The sequence below is a fragment of the Rhinolophus sinicus genome, chromosome 8, assembly GCF_057876585.1.
Source record: "Rhinolophus sinicus isolate RSI-liver-muscle chromosome 8, RSI-T2T, whole genome shotgun sequence".
NCBI lineage: Eukaryota > Metazoa > Chordata > Mammalia > Chiroptera > Rhinolophidae > Rhinolophus > Rhinolophus sinicus.
The window spans coordinates 74878219-74898863 of NC_142508.1; the positions used below are offsets into that span (position 1 = coordinate 74878219).

General features: G+C 45.2%; 1 protein-coding gene across 2 annotated transcripts in view; it reads right to left on the reverse strand.

The window, feature by feature from the left end:
- Positions 1-429: 429 nt before the first annotated feature.
- Positions 430-20645, reverse strand: part of FTO (FTO alpha-ketoglutarate dependent dioxygenase) — a 339023-nt gene continuing 318807 nt past the window's right edge. For both annotated transcript variants that reach the window (XM_019732370.3, XM_074314872.2), the window contains one exon: positions 430-2705. In XM_019732370.3, the coding sequence (XP_019587929.3) occupies positions 2552-2705 (154 nt within the window). In that variant the 3' untranslated portion in view covers positions 430-2551. The remainder of the gene's footprint in view (positions 2706-20645) is intronic.

Here is a 20645-nt window from a genome sequence, read left to right on the forward strand (position 1 = left end):
GCCTGGCAGGGCGCAGGTGGGGACCACAGACTCAGGTGGTCTGTCGGGGGACAAGGCTTCCTGCTCCTCAGCCACACGCCCACCCAGACAGTTCCTCACTAGTTCACGGGGGAGAAACAGGCTTTCCTGTGGCCCTGCAGAAAATGAGTTAGTTGTCGGTGTCCCCAGCACCCCCCTTTTTATCACCTCTGGCCTCCCCTCTTTCTATGCACTGGAAACCTCCTGCGGGAGCATATGCAACCCTCAAACACACGAAAAGCCATTGCCCACGGAAAGCCAGCATTTCTTCTGAGAAAACGTGGACCTCCCCTTTCGGATTCACTGTGGAGGGTGGCATCTCCCGCCCTGGCTGTCCTCACCTGGCCCCACCCGGGCCAGGAAAGCAGGCCCACCCACTGGTATGCAAGGAGAAAAGCGCAAGGACCTCTCTTGGTTCCGCATCTCGTCCCTCTAATGTTTTTATTGTTTACGACTGTTTTGATGTACAGGGCACATTAGCACAAGCAATCTCTGAAGACGGCGCGACAGTAATACACATATATTGGGGTAAGCACTAAACATTATTGTTGATTTCTACCGAAGGGGCAAGCAAGCAGGTCTGGAGTGCTGACACAAAGGGGTGGAGGAGGTCGGGTTTACAATAAATGGCACGAGGGAGCGACAGGGGCCATGAACGGTTCATGCCCTGCCTGAGCGCGAGAAGATACTTAGCCTGTCGCCACTGCTGGGACGGAGGCTGAGGGCTGCCCGATGTTCTGAATTCTGAAGTGACTGTACACGTTTTTATAAAAAATCGCCCAACTTTTAAATATTGGCACCTAATAAAATATAACAAAGAACAAACATCATGGGACCAAATCACACATTAGGCTACATGGCCCTGAGGGTGTCCAGTCTGTGTCTTCTCTGTGCCATGTACTCCTCACCTAGGTGATTTCATCTGAGCGACAACAACTCTGCAAGGCTCTCCTCATCTCCTTTACTGATGAGGACTTGGAGGCTCAGGGACATCAGGAATTCACCCAAGGTGTCAAAGGACGAGTCTCAACGTGACGAGACCCTGGCTGCTCTGAATGAACGTGCATCGCGAACCAGTGAGATTCGGATGGCAGGAGAGGTTTGGTCTCCGGTGCCCCTCTCAATGGGCTTCTTCACCTTCAAACTGCTGCAATCATGGAAGAAGGCAGAGGGCTGGGGGAAGGGGCAAACTATTCTCACCATCCCCGGGGTCACTGAAGGGCAGGAGCCAAGCCCAAAGGGAGGCATGTGTACATGGCATCACGACACTGGCACAAGGATTGAGGTGGGGGGGAATGTCTACATCATGTCAGCTCACTGACACATAATAACTATAATATTTATTAGGTATTCAACTACGCGTCAGACATCGTTCTAACAAGTCTGCGGCTAGATTATTTCAGTGACTCTTCCCCTTGTGGGTTGGTGCCTTCAGTATTCCCATGATACAGAGGAGGACACCCAGGCACAGTGACATGTCAAAGGTCACAAAGCTAGTGGGACTTCTGATGCAGGTACTCTAAAGCCAGAGCCCAGGTTTTAACCTCTGCTCTGCATTGTCTCTCCAGCGCTCCAATGTCAGCAGGATGGGGCACTGCGGTTCTTCAAACCTCAATCTCACCTGTCATTATGTGAGAATGGGGGAGTTCTAGGAAAAAAAAATATTATGCTGGCTTAATCCAGGAAGCAGTGTCCACAGGGCTGTGTGTCTTTCATTTGATCAGGGAAACATCCTGAAGGTAGGAGGGCAACTTTAACTTTTTGTTTTCAACACTTCTCCATTCCTGTGTGCAGAGGACAGGACTCGTAAGTCAGGCTTTTACTTAGGTCGTTCTCAGAGAAGGGGAAGAGGCTTCAGTGAGTTGTTTCTCTTTTAATTTATTCTGCCTACAGGGACAGAAGTGAAAGAGAGGCTCTCCTGCCCTCAAACTCTGTGTAGAAGTATAGTCCGCTAGGACTTTCCACAATGGCCATTAGGCACTTGAAATGTGGCCAGTGCAATGGAGGAACTAAATTTTTAATTACGATTAAAGTGGAATTTAAATTTAAGAAGCCACAGGTAGCTAGCGGCTGCTATAATGAACAGCACAGCCTCTGAAGGGTGTGGTGAGAAATTGGGATGAACGTCTCTAAGTCTGTCTTCCCCCAGATGACGTCAGTCATCCACTCTTGAGTCTCCAAAAAGGCTTGAGAAGGAGAGGAAAGTAGCTTAGGCTCTGCCACAGGCTGGGCTCCCCTCATCCTCTACCTTGGCCCTTGGGAGCTGAATGGCTCACATTAAAAATCCAAGTGGGGGATAATTTTTTTGGGGGGAGGGGAGGATCTTGTTTAATACTAAATCAGATTGTAACACCATGTCTTTTTAAAACATTTTAATATTCATGGGCTCCATTCCCTAACTGTTTCTCACTGGGACCCAGGTCCTACAATCTGAAAGGGGCTGCCCACACTGCTCTTGCCAGACCCCACGGCAAAGTGGAGGAGAGAAGCCAACAATCTCTTTTTCCTCCTCCACCTGAGACGTGAGCTCCTCCTAGGCTTTTGCTTCCAGAAGCAGACCTCTGAGTTCTGAAACGATGTCTGTGAGGTCGAAGGGCAGAGGCATCGAAGGGTCATCCTTTTCCCAGTATGGCCGACACTCTGGCTTCTGATCCGCGGGTAAAGTTCGGGCAATTCGGGACTGGCATCTGGAAGAGTAAAAACAGGTAATTCATCCACGGGAGGAAATTCCTGGAAGAGCCAAACTCAAGGGCGACTTGAAGCGACACTGCCAAATGCTCCAGGGATCGTCCTTTGTAGTGGTGGTGGTGGTGACGAAATGGAAGAACGAGCTTGAAGGCAGAAAGCAGGTGTTTGTAATAAGGAAGAATTGTTCTTTATGGTATGGGAACTTTTTTTTCCCCCCCCAATTCCCAGATTTGTATTATCTCTAGTGGTTTCGTAGAAGCCAATCATCAGGGAAACTCAGTTACTCTGCCTTTAAAACGGTGAATTATTTTTTCATTATCTCAACTGTTATTTAAAGTGTGTGATTAAGCCATTATCAGATTTAAATGTTTGTGGGATTTCAATGTATTACTAGATTACTGGGAAAGATTAAATTGAATTTACTGCATTAAAACGTCCAAGAATAGATTAAACAATATTACAGACCAGGATGGACTCCAGAGATCCTAGAGATTTACAAGGGTCCCAGCTTGCTGTGCTCAGGAAAAGGCACTCAAGGAGAGACCGATTTATAAGGATATATGCAAATAGAGGTTAATAATCATTTCCACTGATGAATAGGTGGGGAAAACTTCCACAGAATTAAATTAAGAGGCTAGCAAGACTTACTCCCTAAGGAAAACACTTAAATCACGGTTTTTATTAAATGGATTATTCATCAATAGTAGAGAAAATTAATTATCATATGCAACTAAATCATAGCTTTGTAGGAAAAAAGTTGGGACCACACCATCACACCTTGGCAGGCATCTACCTCTTAGAGAGACCAGCTTATTTAAAATTGGTCTGGCAAAGATTAGTGGCTTTAGCTTTATTTATCTGGGGGAAAAAAAGGGACCAGGGAGAAGGAAACACAAACTGCAATAAAGAATGGACAATTTCTCTACTCTCTTGGAGCACATGGTGGTGAAAGTGCGTGCACAAAATAGAAATACAGACACTCATCGACTTACAATGGGTTACATCCTGTTAAACCCGTCATACGCGGAAAATACCGTAAGTCGAAAGAAAACGCATTTGCTACACCTAACCTATCAAACACCATAGCTCAGCCTATCCAACCCTAAACATGCTCAGAACACTTACATGAGCCTACAGAGGGGCCAAAATCATCTCTCACAAAGCCTTAGAACAAAGTGTTGAATAGCTCATGTAGTGATTTTTTTATGCATATCGCTTTTGCACCATTGGAAAGTCTAGAAATCAGAAGTAGAACCATCGTAAGTTGGGGATGGTCTACCAAGAGTTGCATGGGTTCTTCCCCACCACCTGCCCCCCTTCTCTGTATTGTTCTCTAAATCAATTAAGAAGTGGTCATACCACTATTTGTCTTCTGTGCGGTACTAACTATGAAAAGATCACAAAGGGAATATCCTGGCCCTATGGCCAAGCCTGATGGTAGAGAAGGTTCCTAACTCGAAGACATCATCTTCTCTGGGGAATTATTAATGGTGAGGGGATCCCCCCAGGAAAACATACTTCAACTGAACACCTATTTTCTCCTGTGGGTAATTGCTATACCGGCATCCTAGGCACTCAATCCGTCGCACATTACACAGAACATTCCAATATATCTTGAGCTCTCTGCATCAGGCCCTGATAATAGCGTCTGTTAACATGCACTAAAGTACTATTATGCAGCACATCACTTCATAAATAATAAGATTAGCTGACCTCAGGGCCCCAAGAAGAGTAATGTGTTTAAATGTTCTCATTATTTATTTAAAACAAGAATTAAAGCAACAGAAGCTGCTTTTGACAATCCTCTTAGCATAAATATTAAACTGTTTGCACTGATAAGCTGCACTGAAGAGCAGAGGGGATGTTCTGCAGACTCTTTAACAATAGGTGTTTGAGACTGCTGCTTGCCGGCCTGGTTCTGAGGGTGTGTCTCTGTACTTCTAGAGACAGTCTTGGGGGAAATTAATATTCAAAGGAAGCCGCGACTAATTACAAAGGAACTCCGCAAAGCTTTTTAAACTGTGCTTTCTTCTCTGCCTCAGAATCACAGAGCGATGGTCAAGTTGCAAGGTAGGAAAAGTTACTCCAAAGTGAGCCTCTCGCTCTCACAGAGGAGAAATTACGTGTGCGCACATTATCCTGGTTGGCAGATTAAAGGGCTGTGTTAAGTGTCGATCCAGCCAGAATATTGTAGGGTTTGTCGAAAGTCAATAGAGATGCTTTTTCACCTGTCAAGTGGGTTTTGCCCCCTCATTCCAAGAAAGTATTAAAAACATCACAACCTGCTGCAGAGGCTTGCTGAGGCATGCTGTACAAGCTGCCTCAGCCCACTAAGTGTTTTTTGGGGGGTGGGGTGGGGGAAGATGCTCCATGATTTTTCTGCTATTATTCTTCTCATCAAAGGACTGGTTGGTGTGAGACCCTCTCCTTTTCATGCAGGCCCCAAGGGGCTAGGAGTTGTGTGTAGTCACTGTTCCCCGTGGAGCTAGATAGAACCTGACAGGGTTTCGTCGGGGCCTTCATTGAGATCTTTCAAGGTCACCTTAAAGCTCTTCCATCAGGGCCCAGTGCGCCTGGCCCATTGCCAAATGGTAGTGGTTGGGCCCAGCAGAGGGCTCATGTTTGAGGTGATGTATTTACCTCCGAGAAAGGACAATCACCCCCAACTCAAATGCTATTGTCTGATTCAACTTCAGGCCAGATTGTGGAATTGAAAAAGCCAGGACTGAGAATTACTTGAAGGCATCGATTGCCCCTTTGGGGTTTTCACCTGTCTTGCCCCATTGCTCATTCTGCCTCTCTTCCATCTCAGTTTCCTAAGCTGGGGAAGCCGGGAGACGGAGGCATCATGCTTAAGGGGGCTAAGACTGTGGTCTCCGCACACGTGGAGCCACTGCTTCCTAGAGGCGCGACATCTTGGGTAGGTTTCTCACTCTCCTCGAGCCTCAGTTTCTTGCCGGTCAAGTGGGGATGGTGATGCAGACAGTCCCTGAATGGGGTTGTTGTGAAGGAAGTGCTCAGAACACCGCCTGGCACATAGCACTCGATAATTATGAAATACCATGACCGCTATCGTTACTTCTACTGCAAGTACCAGTGACAACAAGGGAGACACCAAAGAGGGCCACCTGCTGTCCCTGTGGCAATCCCCTCCCTTCACACAAACTGAGTGGGTGGCCACTGGGCTGGCTCCTTTTGGGGACGCGCTGTAGATACAGAAGCTGCTCTTTCTGGCTTGAGTCAAATTGAGCCTGTGGCTGAATCCTATCACAGTGTGACATTCCAGGACGCTGAGGCTTATGTATTCAAGCTGCTACAACATTCCCTGACAGGCTAAAGTGCTCAGAGTCAGAAAGACTTAGCAGGTGTTCCTGAAGACCTAGAGTTAATAAAAGGAGCTGTTGCAAGTGGTGGCTGTTTCAGAACAATCCAGAATGACTGGGCATTTATAGGAAATAAAGTTGGATTGTTTCTTATTCTATTAGTCCCTTGCAAAATACAGGGGTGGGAGAGTACATTCTCTTACGAAATGTTAGGAATATTGACTGGTGGACACTATTCGCCTCGTGTATATTCCCACCTTTCATACAAAAAGGATTTTAATGTTCCTGGGGAAGCCATCTTCCCCAGCTTAGCCACGTGGCTGGGTGGGACTGGCCCCACCTCTACAGCCAGGGGAGAGCTGATCGGCACAGCCCACGCCCTCAGCCTCGGGCAGCGGTTTAGGGGAAGGCACATGACCCAATCTGGGGCAAGAGTGAGAGAATAAAAATCAGAGGACTGGTATAGGAGCTAAGGGAAAAGAGTTTCTAATCTCTTGGTCTATGAACTATTAGGATGTGTGATCATAACTGCCATAGTCACGTTGCTACCAGGCAACAAGGGGCTGGGTCCTGGGAGATACTGCTTAAGTAGCTGGATCGAGCCTCACCTGAAGCTAGGTACGCTTAGACTTTTCAGGTCCCTGAGCAATCCGAGTCTGAGTGAGGTTTTTCTGTCACTTGCACCCCAAGGAGTCTGGTGATGTGCTGGCCACGGGTCTCACCTCTCAGTGCTTCCCTCCTATTACAACATTCACTCCACGGCCCCTGCCTGCCACGTGGGGACTGACGCTCCTCTCTCCCAAACCACATGTTGCTGCTGACGCACTGCAGTGCATACAGACCCTGCTTTTTCGTTCAAATAATATTCCTATTTGGGACAAATTTCTACCCAGGAAACAAGGGAGGGCTAGTGTCATCCGCACCGGCCTTTGCATAAAAATAAGCCAGTTTTAATGACCAGAGCTGGATAATCGTTTTAAAGGAAGTGAAAACAATTTTTTCCCTAAACTCTTGTGTTTCCAAGGATAGCAGATTATTTGGAATCCTGCGAAACAGTATGAAAGGTATAGTTTCCCCCTTCAACATTGTCCCCTGTACTCCTATCCTAAGGAAAAATCCTATTTTTAATGCTTTGGGTTGACAAATAAACTTGGATCTACTTAGAAACCCCTGCTCCTTTCATGGGACACTGCAAGGGGGCAAAGGAAAATAATATATACTTCATCTCTCTCCCTCCCAAATTCACATTATTTCAATTCAAAGAACTGTCTATAACCTACCCTCCCCCAAACTCCTGCTACTTAGAAATGGTTCTCCCTGAATGATCTGGTGACATAACAGGAAGCAACTGAAAGGTGTCATATCGGCTGGCTTGTCAGCAGACTGTGGGGAGGTCCCCCCTTCTCCCCTCACAGGTGTAACTCATGCGGGGCCCACTGCCCACTGATTTCCCCCAGGGCGACACTTCCATGTGGATGACCAGGATTGCAGCTACATTAGTGGACACTGGTCACCATGCTAAAATTAACCACTTTAGCTAAAGTGTGTGTTAATTATGGGTATGCAAGCAGTCAATAAAAGGTTAATGCAAAAGTCAAAGGCGAAATTTCTTCACTTATTGCATCACTTCACAGACTAAATGACTAACATTATACTCTGTGTTTTTAATCAATAGGTTTTACAGTAATGTGCTGGCCATTGATTTTAAGAAAACATAGACGGTCTTCTTCCTTGTCCCTAAATTTTGTAACAAATAAAGAAGGACAGGTAACATTTCCATTACTCTTGCTGAAATGATAAAGAGTTCAGGAGAAATGCTTCTTGTTAAAAAGATTCACGAGGATAAACAAGCTTAAAAAGAAGTACAAAGAACTCGAACTTGATGGAGAAATACCACCAAGCACAGGCCATTGAGGAGACAAGAAAAATGAACTCCTAAGAGAATTCTTTCATGGGAAAGAAGAGAGCAACTCCTGATTAAAAGGCCAATTACATTTTGTACATTGTTTAAACACCTCCAAGAACCTTAATACACAGCAGCGTTTTAGTCCACTTTCACAATAACCTGAGAGGGATGGAGGGGTAGCTACGTGATCCCCATGTAGATGGAGGGCTGCCTTACCCAAGGTTATTTCAGTGGTGAGTGGAGGGTCAGGGCCAGGCCGGACGCGGACCTCTGGCTGGCTGCCCTTTCCACTACATTTCATCTATTCCGTGGATTTCCATTTGGACTAAACTGGACCCTATTCTCTGACTACTTAGCTATTCTTGCCCAATTTAGATCCTGAAGGGATTCCAAACCAATTCAAGGGGAAAAAAGGAGGAAAACATTTCCCTCCCCCACATTTCTGGAAGGACTATTATGGCAAATGACTGACAAAACTTTTTCTTCTTTTCATTCCAATGGTTTTGAGGTTCTTATCGTATAAGCATCTATAGTCTATAGGAATAAAAGATACATGCTCATCTTTTAAGGCCATAAATTATAACTAATTATATTTTGGGGGTGACCTTGAGAAAATCTTCTCAACCACGTAGTTTCCTTAACTGGTACACGCTTCTCTGCTTTGTGGGTTCTGTAAAGATAAAATCAAATAATGTACATAAAAGCCCTTTAAAACACGTAAAGTACCACACATATGTGTAATTATGCCTCACTATCCCTTTTCCTGTGTGATACAGGTCTTGTTTTTAAAACAGCTGATCACACGACGTTGGCGAGGTGCTTGTAATACTCATAAATAAACATGAACAAAGTCACACACCTAAAGACTCGACCGATTTAGACTAACAACTTCATCAGAAAAGATCCAATGACTGAAAAACCTCAATCTTCTTCAAGTCAGGGTTTTCCTCTAGAATTTTAATTGACCATGAAGAGTTGACAGTCATTCTGTCTCGTGTTAGACAGGAGTCTGTCAGGGAATGTGCCAGTCAGAATGCACTCACATAGAAAACGCTGGTACGGCATCACATCAAATGTATGTTTACCTGAAAAACCCAACGGCCAGGATCAAAATAGAAAAGGCGGGAAGTAACAAAGTAAAGGGGTAACAATCTCCTCGACAGCCTCAAGTCAGGAGGGAGCATGAGCCCACCCCCACGGGTGGACCAAATGTCCCCGGTTCTCCTCAGTCTCTCTAGGCCCATTAGAGTCACAGCATCTGGGCACGCAGAGTGATTCTAATGTTTAAAGATAAGTATTTTCCTCACATAACATGGTACCTACGTCCCAGGCAGTACTTTATGTGCAATGTCAGGGATTTTTAGGGATTTTTAGATCTGACTTTCCATGGTGTCTACCTTAACCATCACATTTGAAATCTACCCGAGTGAGAGACCGTCCTATTGTAGTTGTCTTTTTTTTTTTTTTAATAGGTTACTGTGCTTTGCTCCAAATAATGTCTTAGTCAGTGGTGAGAAGAGTATGCAGTCCAGTTTATAATAATCTTACCCTTGATACTCTAAATCCTTTGAAAAGAGTGAGTTAATGGATTTATAACTTGTCTTCTTGGACTTTTTGGCACTGCCATCAGGGTGCTGTGGACAACTTCGCAAATAAATAGTGCCCTGTACTATCTGTCACAAGGCTTGAATTTGACAAAGGTAGCTTTATGACGTCAGCTTGTTAAATTTGTATAACTCAGTTTACCCACTGCAGAACCACTAAGCAAAACCAATTCCTAAATGAGTTTCCACAAAAAGACACGTTCAGTTTCTCTTTGAAAGGCTTTTAACCTCTTGCCTCCGTATCACATGCTGATGTCTCCAAATCAGCTACATCAACACCCAGAGTGAGGAAAAGCCAAACCTCGGCCCATGGGGTCAGCTGCTCCTTCTCTCATTTTTTTTTTTCCACTTGTGTCAATATACCTTTTTAGCAGGTACTATTTTTCCATCATGGCCATTTGAAAAGCAAGGCTTGACTAACTTCTAATTACAGAAGAATCTACTTTTGGAGCTCACACTTCAGGGAAGAAGTGAGAAACCTATTATGAGAGCCTTGTTAGTGCTGTAAAAACCAAATACCCCCCAAATGCTTTTTCTTAGCCGATCGTTAGCATATCTGTGGAGTACCCACTTTGGGTCATACTGTTCTCACTGGGAGGAGACGGGAAAAGCACAGGCAAAGCCCCACTGTTGGAAATGGCTGTGTTCTCCACATTTGTTTGGAACTCAAAAGGCATTTTCTGCATCAACAGTCATTTTCATAGTTCCCAGTTCTTCCCCTCAACACCAATACTACCTATAATTTCTCTGAAACATAACATTAATATGCTACATAGCCCTATAACCATGAATATCATGGGCTTTCGATGTATTTTTTTTTAATGAAAGAGGACATTTAGAGTTCCAGCTTGGGGTTCCAAGAAGAAATTTCCTTTGATGAGGGTTTCCCGGCCTCCCGACTTACGCAACCGGGGCTTCTGGAATCCTCCTCCCTACTTCAGGGACTCCGACAGGCTCGTGGAACCACTTAATATGTGAGACTGCTTGGCCCACCGCTGGGTAAACCCAGGAGGTGGAGGGTGGAGAACAATTTTATCCCCAGGTTCATTTGTCGGCTTGTCAGTTACATAATGATAGTGATGAATGGGTTACCTTGACAGCTGAACATTTAGGAGCTGCTGACCTTTGATCTCCGGTCACATGATAGGGTCACCTGAAACTTGCATGACTTCTACCTGGCCAATGGTAACAATATAAAGGTCAAATAGGCTGGACGATTATATGTATCACGTCTGAGGCAGCTTGGTTAGGAGCTTTAAGAGAGGCCGGGTTGGGTTCCCCGGCACACAAAGCTATGGAACCACTGCAGAAATGTGTGCAACAAAAGATCTACAATTTCAAAGCAGTCTAGAGTAACTTTCCTTGCAAGGGAATAGAATGAACTCATTATTTTTAAAGGGCAACAATGAAAACAAACACTTTGGAAGAAAATATATTCTGCCAGTGACTCTGCCATTGGGAGGGCAGGCATACGGGCGTGTGACTTAATGAGTGATATTAATGCTATACCTGCAACACGGCAGAAGGCCCAATTTGATGCAATTATTGGAACAAAATCCCCACCAGGTAATATCGAGCCTTCCTTTCAGCCACAGAAGACGGTCTGTCCGCTGTCCTCTGTCAGCACAGTACCCCACAAAGGACCATGATTGACAAAAGATAACCCTTTCCAAATTTCATGACTTCCCTGTTGCTTGAAACTTAAGTAAAGTTTGCATGAGACAGTCTCAAACTTCAGAAGGATTCCGGAATAAGTAACGATCAGAAATTCAAGGCAGCTGTGATTTTCGGACGCACTATATAACATTTTTTTAAAAAGTTTCTTCTGGAAAATCTAAAAATGTTGCTTTTGGACTATTTGGTTAAATTCCATTTACTCCAAATCAGATAATAGCAGTCACATAGGTAATGAACAGTTATGAAAACAAAAGCTGAAAGGCTAAGGTCATTGATTTCCAGAATCTAGAGACTTCATGACCCACGGAAGAAGCAGACTTTACAGAGAAATCTGATTATCATCAAGAGCCTGTTTTCTACAAAGGATTTTCCCTGCAAAGGCAAAGACTGACAGACAGACGGCCAGTGGCGTGTAATCCACTCGTACTCCTGAGAGATGAGCAAAGCAAAGGACAACGGCTTACAGAACAAAAGGCCAGCTGTTCTGACTTCGGAATGCTCATTTGAGTTGTAAGCTGTGAAATAAATTTGAGTTGATGGGTCCCCCATCTGCTTACCTGTCAGTCTATTTCCCCTGTACTGCTGTTTTTAGAAATACTTCCGGGTACCCTGTTTAATTGGTTTTTGGGTGCCAAGAAACAACACCCAAGTTTATTTTAACCTTATTCAGAGCATGAGGTTGCTGGGCCTCTGTTTCTCTTCTCTTCTTTAAGAACCTTCACTAACAAGTCAAGAGCACTTACGGTGAGAAACTTAGTGGAGCCCAACACCCACAGCGTGGGGCAGTCCAAATTCAGAATTCGAGAGAAAATGACGGGCCAAAATAAAACACCAGTTTACCTAGGACATACCAGTCTTCTGATGAATTTATGCTGTGCACTGATTTAACAGCTGAGTAAAAGTCGAAATTCTTACAACGGTCCACAAGCCCCTGCATGATCTGCCCTTTCCCACCTCTGCTTCTCTGACCTTCTCTCCTTCCATTTGTCCCACGGTTCACTTTGTTCCAGTCGTGTGGGCTTCTCTGCTCTTCTTTGAACAGGCTAAGCCCGCTCTGCACGTATTGGCATCTGCTGTTTCTTTGACCTTGAAACCTCTTCCCCTAATACATCCATGTGGCTTGCTCCCCTGTCTTCAGGTCACTGGTTAAACATAACCAAACCCGTGAGGGCGTCCTTAAGACAGCAGCTCCGCTCCCCCATCCTTCTCCAAGCCCCGCACTCCCCATCTTCTTTCCCTATTTCTCTCCACAACACTTGACACCCTTTGGTGTGTGTGTGTGTACGTAAGATAAGTTCCCTGAAGGCAAGGATTTCTGTCTGTGTCCTCTAAGCCTAGAGCAGAGTTCGGCACACTGTAGCCACAGTAAGTTCAGCGGAATGCACAAATGACTGAAACCAACTTGCATCTGAACCGCACCTCCTCAAAACAGAAGTGATCTCCCTGTGACATAACCAATTGTATAACAGTAGAAGTACAACGCACAAAGCAGGAATTGTAACAATATTGTGAACAGCCGCTGGCCCGGAGGATAGTACAGTAGGAAGAACAGTGGTCTGGAAATTCAACACGCAGCCCTGCCACGACCTTATCCTGTAACCCTGGGCAAAACCTTGACTTTCTGGCCATTGATACTCAGATGTGTAAAATGAAGGGTGGAGTTAGACAATCCCTAAGGTTCTTCAGATGTCTAAAAAATTGAGGTTTTATATATAAACATTACAGCTTACCTCCACATACCTTATCTCACATGACCCTCAAGACTAGAGTAGGAAAGAGGTGTTATATCCTTTCGCTCCCTAAAGGAGAAGTGCAGGCCGTGCGCCAGGCCACATGACCAGTAAGCTACTCACTGGGACTGGAACCTGGGTCCCTCGCTAATCCGCCATCTTTACACCAAACTGTGCTTCGTCTGTTGGTAGAAGTCAAAGTACTACCAGTCACTGTTACTCTGATTCAAAAACTATTTTTGCAGGCAAGTTCTAATCCCCTCAGAGATAAGACATGAGTCTCACAGATGCCACCAGGCCAAAGAATCCCCGGGTTTGCGAAAAGCTGCCATTTCATTGCAAGATTTGAGATCATAAACTGCTCCATTTGCATGTTCTATCATAGACGCGTAATTCTTTTTCGGTGCAGCTCTTCTGCCGAAGGGCCAGAAGTCTAAGCTACGGCAGCATTGAGACTGCTGTGCTAACAGGCCACCTGAACTCCAACGATGTCAGAAACGCCCGACGGTCAAATCCACAGCAATTCTGCATTTTATACCCCCAGGAACTGAATGACACCGTTTCTGCAGCTAACATTTAGAAATCAAAATTGCTTTGACCCACGTAAAATATATGGGTTACTGGGTTCGGTGATCAGGAAGGATGACAACTCAACGTGGCTTACCAAGAGCCGCCTACCGATAACGCTAGGACTTGGGCAGAAGGGTGTATGTGGGTGTTCATTTATCCATTCATTCATTCATTCAACAAACGTTGCCTAGGTACTAAGATCTAGAGGTACCGTGGTGAATTAGACCAAGTTCCAGGTTTCATGGAAGTTCCATTCTGGTGGGGAGGACAGATAATACACGAGTATTAGCTATACACTGCATTTAGCTGCTGGCAAGAGGGACTAGAAGTAACGTAGGTAAAGATGCAAGTTTATTTTTCTTTCCCATTAAAGAAGTTGAAGGAGGTCACATGACAGCAGTGCACAGACATCCCGGACGCCCGCTCCTGCATCTACTTTCTTGCTCTGCCATCCTTAGCAGACGGCTGCCACCCTTGAGGTCACCTCATGGTCCAGGGTGCTCCAGCCACCATATCTAGAGTCCCAGGCAGGGAACAGAAGAAAGGGGAGAAGAGGTAAAATAGGCCGTGACCTCCTCTTTTTAAGGAAGAGAGCCGACCAACCTCCACCTCTATCACATCGATGACAACGCAGTCACTGGGCTCAGAAGAGGCTGGGAGGTGTAGCTTTTAAATTGGACACACTATCCTTTCTTTCCTCCTTTCCTCTGTCAAAACTGAGCGTCTATACTAAGGAAGAAGGAAAGAATGGGGACAGGATGAGAAACTAGTATTCTCTGCCACACCATGGAAGCAAGTAGATACTCAGGTAATTTCTGCTAGAGCCGATACTCTGGGCAAGTCAACGGGGAGCCCACTAAGAGCAGAGAGCGCGTGGAGAGGCAGGCATGGGGCTCAGGCATGTGCCTGGGGGCAGGTGTGTTACGTGAGAAGGAATCACCTGAGTCACCTACTGGTCAAGAGACATCAAGGAGGCCACTGTGGCTGAAGGACAGTGACAAGGGAGGGAGGAGATGGGGTCAGAGAGGGCCAGGGCCTTGGAAGTCACTGTACAGACTGATTTTCTTCTAAGATGGGAAAGTCGTGGAGGGTTTCGGCAGGAGCGTGATAGCATCTGTGTCCCAGTACTCTGCAAAAAGCTTCCAACTGCTCTAGGAACTGGGTCATTCGATAAGAGCAACCGTCTATGCTCAACATACACACAGGGCTCGGCTGATGAAGCAAAATAGCCCCCTTAAGACCCTTCCCCCACCCGGAGCCGAGAGGAAGGGCGGGCTCTGAACCTGATCGTCCTGACGGCTTTGATGCTTTGTTCCCTTTTGCACTGGAATAGAAAAGAAGAAATAACGCCAAAGCCTACCCGTATTCCTAAGTTCACCTGATGTGTATCTTCGGAACTCAACTCACATCCAATTTACGCTGTTCTTTTTCTTTTCGGGGCTGTGGATTCAGGCGGAGGAGGAAGGGTAATCCTATATGCTGAGAGCCACGAAAGGCTGAACAGGCCTCTGAGTCAGCGCTCGGTTTGCTTCTAAAATGACTTGGTTTGAAAGGAGTTTTGAAAAATTGCACTTCAATAGAAAGCAGACCAAATTCGGAAATTCTCCAAATGAAGTTTTTGCTGTGCTGCGAGCGGTGCCACCAGCGGACAAAGCCCATCGGCGCCACAGGAAGGAAGGACGAGGTGCCAAAGAGACTGCCTGAGGGTTGCAGTGTGGCCTCCAAATTTCAGACTAACTGGGTGGGTTTATTCATTAATCATCACAGGGCTAACTTCCCCACCTGGGCATCTTGGAGGAGAACACACACCGAGAGACAAGCCATTATCTATTTATTACTTACAGTCTGTACTCCCTCATCTTCAACGGGCTGGCTGGTGCGAAGTCTCACACTTCAGGCCTTTGAAAGCTTGGGTCGGTAGTTCCTTCACTGTCTGGGGTGATCTCATTCTCCCAGCACCAGTGTTTGCTTGTGGGGTGACCTTGGGAAGGCCCTTAAGCAGCATTTTCTCATCTGTCAAGCTGAGACAGCCACAGAGCCCCGGAGTTACGTCTGGTAAATACTCCAGCATGGGCCAGTACTGGCCACCTCCTGTCGAAGCCCCCTCGTCCCGGGAAGCAGGCTTTTTCCAACGGGGTAAATGAATGAGGCTGCGCGTGTCCTTGCCACATGCCAGTTCGAGATAGGGGCGGGGGTGGAAGACGAGAGTGTCACTATGCAGGAAAGACACCCTTAGGCCCTCTGCGGATCCCAGGCGCTTCTTCATTTGCCAAAATTCAGAAGGTCATAAGGAATCAAAGGACGACATCTGCTTGTGCAGAATGTCATTATAGAAGAATCTGAGAACAAGAGGCCTGCTACAAGTCACCTTTCCAGCTCCGGAAAACACGCCGACTAATGGAGAAGTTCGGCTCCTCACTGAGCATTACAGGAGTGGGGTCAGCTGGGAACGGGCCGGGGCTCGGTGGTGAGTCAGGACAGCACAGCAAGGATTTGATTAGCTGCTGTAACCTCCTGCCCCCATGCCTAGCCTGCCAGGGAGCCAGGCTTCTAAGCAGACTGCTAAGTTAGAATGCACACTTTTTGGAAGAACAGCTCTGCAGTCAAGACCACCTGGGAGTTGGCACAGAATACCTTACTGAGGGTCCATTATGCTTTCTCTGCAGGCACAAGTGAGACGGCAAGACCAGGGTAATTTGCCATTCCTAATTTCAATTGTTCTTTCTAGCTGGAGATTGACTTGCAAAATGTCCTAGGGCCCAAAGGCACCCACCAGTAAGTGACAAGGCCAGGGTCAGATGTATAAGTGCCATCAACAAGTGGCCTGCCTATGTGGTCCAAATGGAGAGGTCCCAGGACAGCGTTCCCTCCAAAAACAGTGCTTGCTCTGGCTTCCAACCGACGCCGGAAAGTGTACCATTGATTCTTTTTTTTTTCAAATGTATGGTGAAAAGAAAGGCCATTTTAAAATGCAACTACTTCTAAGGAGGACAATATTTTAAGTCACCTCTCAGAGACCTCACGCTGCTTCCTGGTGTGATAGAGAAGCCAGTGAGCTCTGCCCTCCCTGGGTGAGAGGAAGAGGTAGGGTCTCCAAAGCCCAATTTTACCTTCTTCGCAGTTTCACCTAGAGTTGAGCACGTGAACAGCCTTCTGGGAGAGATTCGTTCAGGAGGCCAGCAAATACAGACTAGAAGCAATTTAATTGGTTCCACGTTAATGTCCTTTTCCAGTTGGTCTCATGTAAGCACCTGGGAGTTATGGCCACTAACTTAAAATGATTTATAAAGTTCTTTCCCAGGAGAAAGGTCTTTAGACAGGCAGCGAGCGAGTCTGTGAATTATTTCTCTGTAGTGAGTCGCGGACGAGGATGAAGGAGCAGGTTGAACGGGAAAGAATCCGAAGCGCTGTGCTAAAAAGGAGGGAATTCTCATTTTTCAGCAAGGTAATTTGTGACAACCATGGCTAGCTCTTCTGGACTTGAAATTTGACAGAACCTCTCTTCTTAGGAGCTAATCTCATCTCATTACCTGCCCCCCTCACCCCCCACCCCGACTCCTCTCCCCATTTAAAGGCAACGTTAACAGACTTACTCAACACATTATGGCAGAGTCTCTGGATCCTTAGTTCCCTGCGGGCTTGGATTTTTTTCTTATTTAATGTTATCAATGTGAATCCCTAACATTTTGTGAGGATCTACTTCGTGCCAGATGGTATGCTAACAAGCGCTTCACTCATGTAATTCTAATAACTCGAAGAGGTTGGTACAATCACTACCCCCAGCTTCCACAGGGGAACACTGAGGCACCGAGTGGCTACGTAATCTGTCCAAGGTCACAGAGATAGTGAGTGATGTGGCCGGGAACCCAGGCGGTCGGGCCCAAGAGCCGTACTCCAAACCACCCCCGTACAGTGTTACTGAAACAATGCGCAGTCAAGATCTGAAATCTAATAATACAGAAGGGTTTATAAAGCAAGAGTCTCCCATTCTTAGATCATCCCACCGTTGGATTTGTTCCTAATGCTGGTTCCCTTCTTTATCTCTAACCAATATACACCCACTGCTATTTCTTGATTTAGCAACTTCTGATATTATCTGTTGGCGTCCTGCAATGTTACATGAGAATTTGGCTCTCCCTTATTTCGTGCACGTGGAACGGTGTTTGTGGTAACTAGCCCCCACAGGACCCCACACCTCTAGCATTCACTCCTGCACTGAGTCTTGGCTGGCCCGCCCGGTCACTTGCTTTAAACAATAGGTTGCAGGAGAGGGGACACGCGAATTTCTTAAAAAAGGCTGGCAGCTTCCGCTTTTGTGCTCTTGGGAGCCTTAAGCCTCAGTGTGAGAACTTGGATACCATGCTGGAGCAACCACATGGAAAGGCCACTTGGAGGGGGAGAGGCCGGGCAATCCCAGAGTCCCAGCTGCTACCTGACTAGTCAGACGCAAGACCCCCAGGGAAGCCAGCAGAAGAACCACCTAACCCATTGAGCCCCAGTGAACCCACAGCAGGCCAGGATCTGATGTGAGAAATAATAACCGTGGTTGTTTTAAGGCACTACATTTTGCGGTGATTTGCTTTGTAGCAATGGATAACTGAAATAGTGTTTTCTGCATTTTTAGTTCCTTAGCTGGATACCTTGTAACTTTAGATGTTATGCATAAGTTCTATATCTGGTTCCATTAACTTTTTCCAGTGTGGTGAATAATAGATAACATGAGAGCCGCCATTTTAACATTGTCAGGTACACAATTCAGTGGTGTGGATTGCACTCACCATGTTTTGAACCGTCCCCACTATTTCTAGTATTTCCCCACCATCTCAAACAGAAACTCTGCACCCATTAAGCGGAAACTGCCATTGTCCCTCCCCCAGCACCTAGTAACTGCTAATTTACTTTCTGTCTCCATCAATTTTCCTATTCTCGATTGTTCACGTAAGTGGAATCATGTGATTTTGTCTTTTCGTGTCTGGCTTATTTCACTTTGCATAATGTCTTCAAGGTTCATCCTGGTTGTAGCATGTGTCAGAATTTCATGCCTTTTAATGGCTGAATAATCTTCCATTGTATGTATATAATGCATTTTGTTAATCCTTGCATCTGTTAGTGGATACTTGGGTTGTTTCCACCTTTCGGCTGTTGTGAATAATGCTGTGATGAACATGGGTGTACAAGTACTGTCTGTTCAAGTTCCTGCTTTAGGTTCTTCTGGGTACATACCTGGGAGTGGAATCGCTGGGTCATATGGTAATTCTATGTTTATCTTTTGAAGAACTCACAAATTGTTTCCCAAAGGCACTGCATGACTTTACATTCCCACCAGCAACGTCAGAGGGTTCCAGTTTCTCCATAGCCTTGCCAACACTTGTTATTTTGTTTTGTTTTTTTTTAAATTATTTTTATTTTTTAAATTAGAGCCATCCTAGTAGGTGTGAAGTAATCTCTCACTGTGATTTTGAGTTGCATTTCGCTAATGACGAGTGATGCTAAGCATCTTTCATATACTTCTGCCATTTGCATATCTTTTTTCAAGAAATGTCTAATAAAGTTCTTTGCCCATTTTTAAATTGGGTTCTTTATCTTTTTGTTGTTGAGTTTTAGGAGTTCTTTACATATTCTGGATATTAAGCCTTTATCAGATACAATACTTTCTCCTATTCTGTAGGTTGTCTTTACACTTTCGTGAAAACTTTGATACAAAGTTTTTAATTTTGATGAAGTCCAATTTATCTATTTTTTCTTAGATCCTACTAAATTCTGGCAGAATTTCTCAAGTCCCCCTTTTATAAAGATAAGGATAAGAGTGCCCCAAATATAATGAGAGTCTGAGCCAGTTAACAGCATGAAATGGAGCTGAAGGAATACGAGACACCCAGTGTCTCACGTGCTCTGGAGGGATCATTTCCGTATACGAGCCATTCGCAAGTCAGTTGTTGGTTTCCACCAAAACAAAACCTCTATTTGATAACAGTATTAGCCCAGCTTTCAGTTAGTCCCTCAACCTAACATAATTAATGTGAAATACTTTCAAAAGGATTCTAGAATCTGTTATTTACACTCACTCAGGTTGGACATTTCCACTCTGCACTTCTGCAAACGCACAGGACCGGACTGTATTAATGCTTACTTCTCCCACTTAACGGTGAGCATCTCAGCACCTATCCAATTCCAGTCCAGAGGGATGACAGTACCTGAGACTCCCAGTAAAACCATTCGTGGGACTTACCCCTCAAATATTCTGGCAAAATTTTTTGGTCCTTTAAAAGAGATTCCTACCACCTTCTGGATTTGTAAGAGACTAAGTAGTTATTAAGACCATGCACATCTACCTATCCTAACTGGAAAACCATCTTTTACATAATCCGCAACACCTCTCTATAACAGGAGCCTTAGCAAGGAAGACAACTAGAGAAGCCAGTACCATGTAGGAGGATGCCAGCATGCGGACAGGGCTTTCCCATACGTAGCTGCCGCGCAAGGGACACACATAGTCTGACCTTCTATACAAGTGGATCTGTGTAACAAGAAACTCACCACAATGTGCTCCTTACGTAACAAGTTTTTCTGGGCATTTCTGCAGCTGTTTATCGTTTCCCCCCTATCGCAAACATCAAATTCACTGCCATTTGGAGTGTCTATTTATTTGTGGGGCACTTAGGACACCAACTGCCTCATACTTGTTTTCATCCTTCCCATCAGAAAGGAAATGTGGTAGAAAACACTGAAAAAATATTTTGAGCCATCAGGCCAGTATACTCGTAAACTTGCTCAAAACTATATTTGCAAAAGCCAGTGTGCTGTTAAAACAATTACTTGGAACTATTTCAGTTCCAAATAGATAACGACATTTTGCATAATTGCTTATAATTTGAAAATCTGGAAACAACCTAAATGCCCATCACTGTGGGAATACTACCAAACTGCAGTATGTGCATTCTATGGACTTCTCTGCAACAATTAACAGATGTATATGGTCTAACGGGAAGATTTCTAAATATTAGACATATTATTGAGTCACAAAAGCCAAGTTGGGTACTGATTTGTATAGCATAATAACCATTTATGTAGAACAAAGAAAACATATATTTATCTGGGATACATCTATGTGTCTGTAAATGCACCGAAA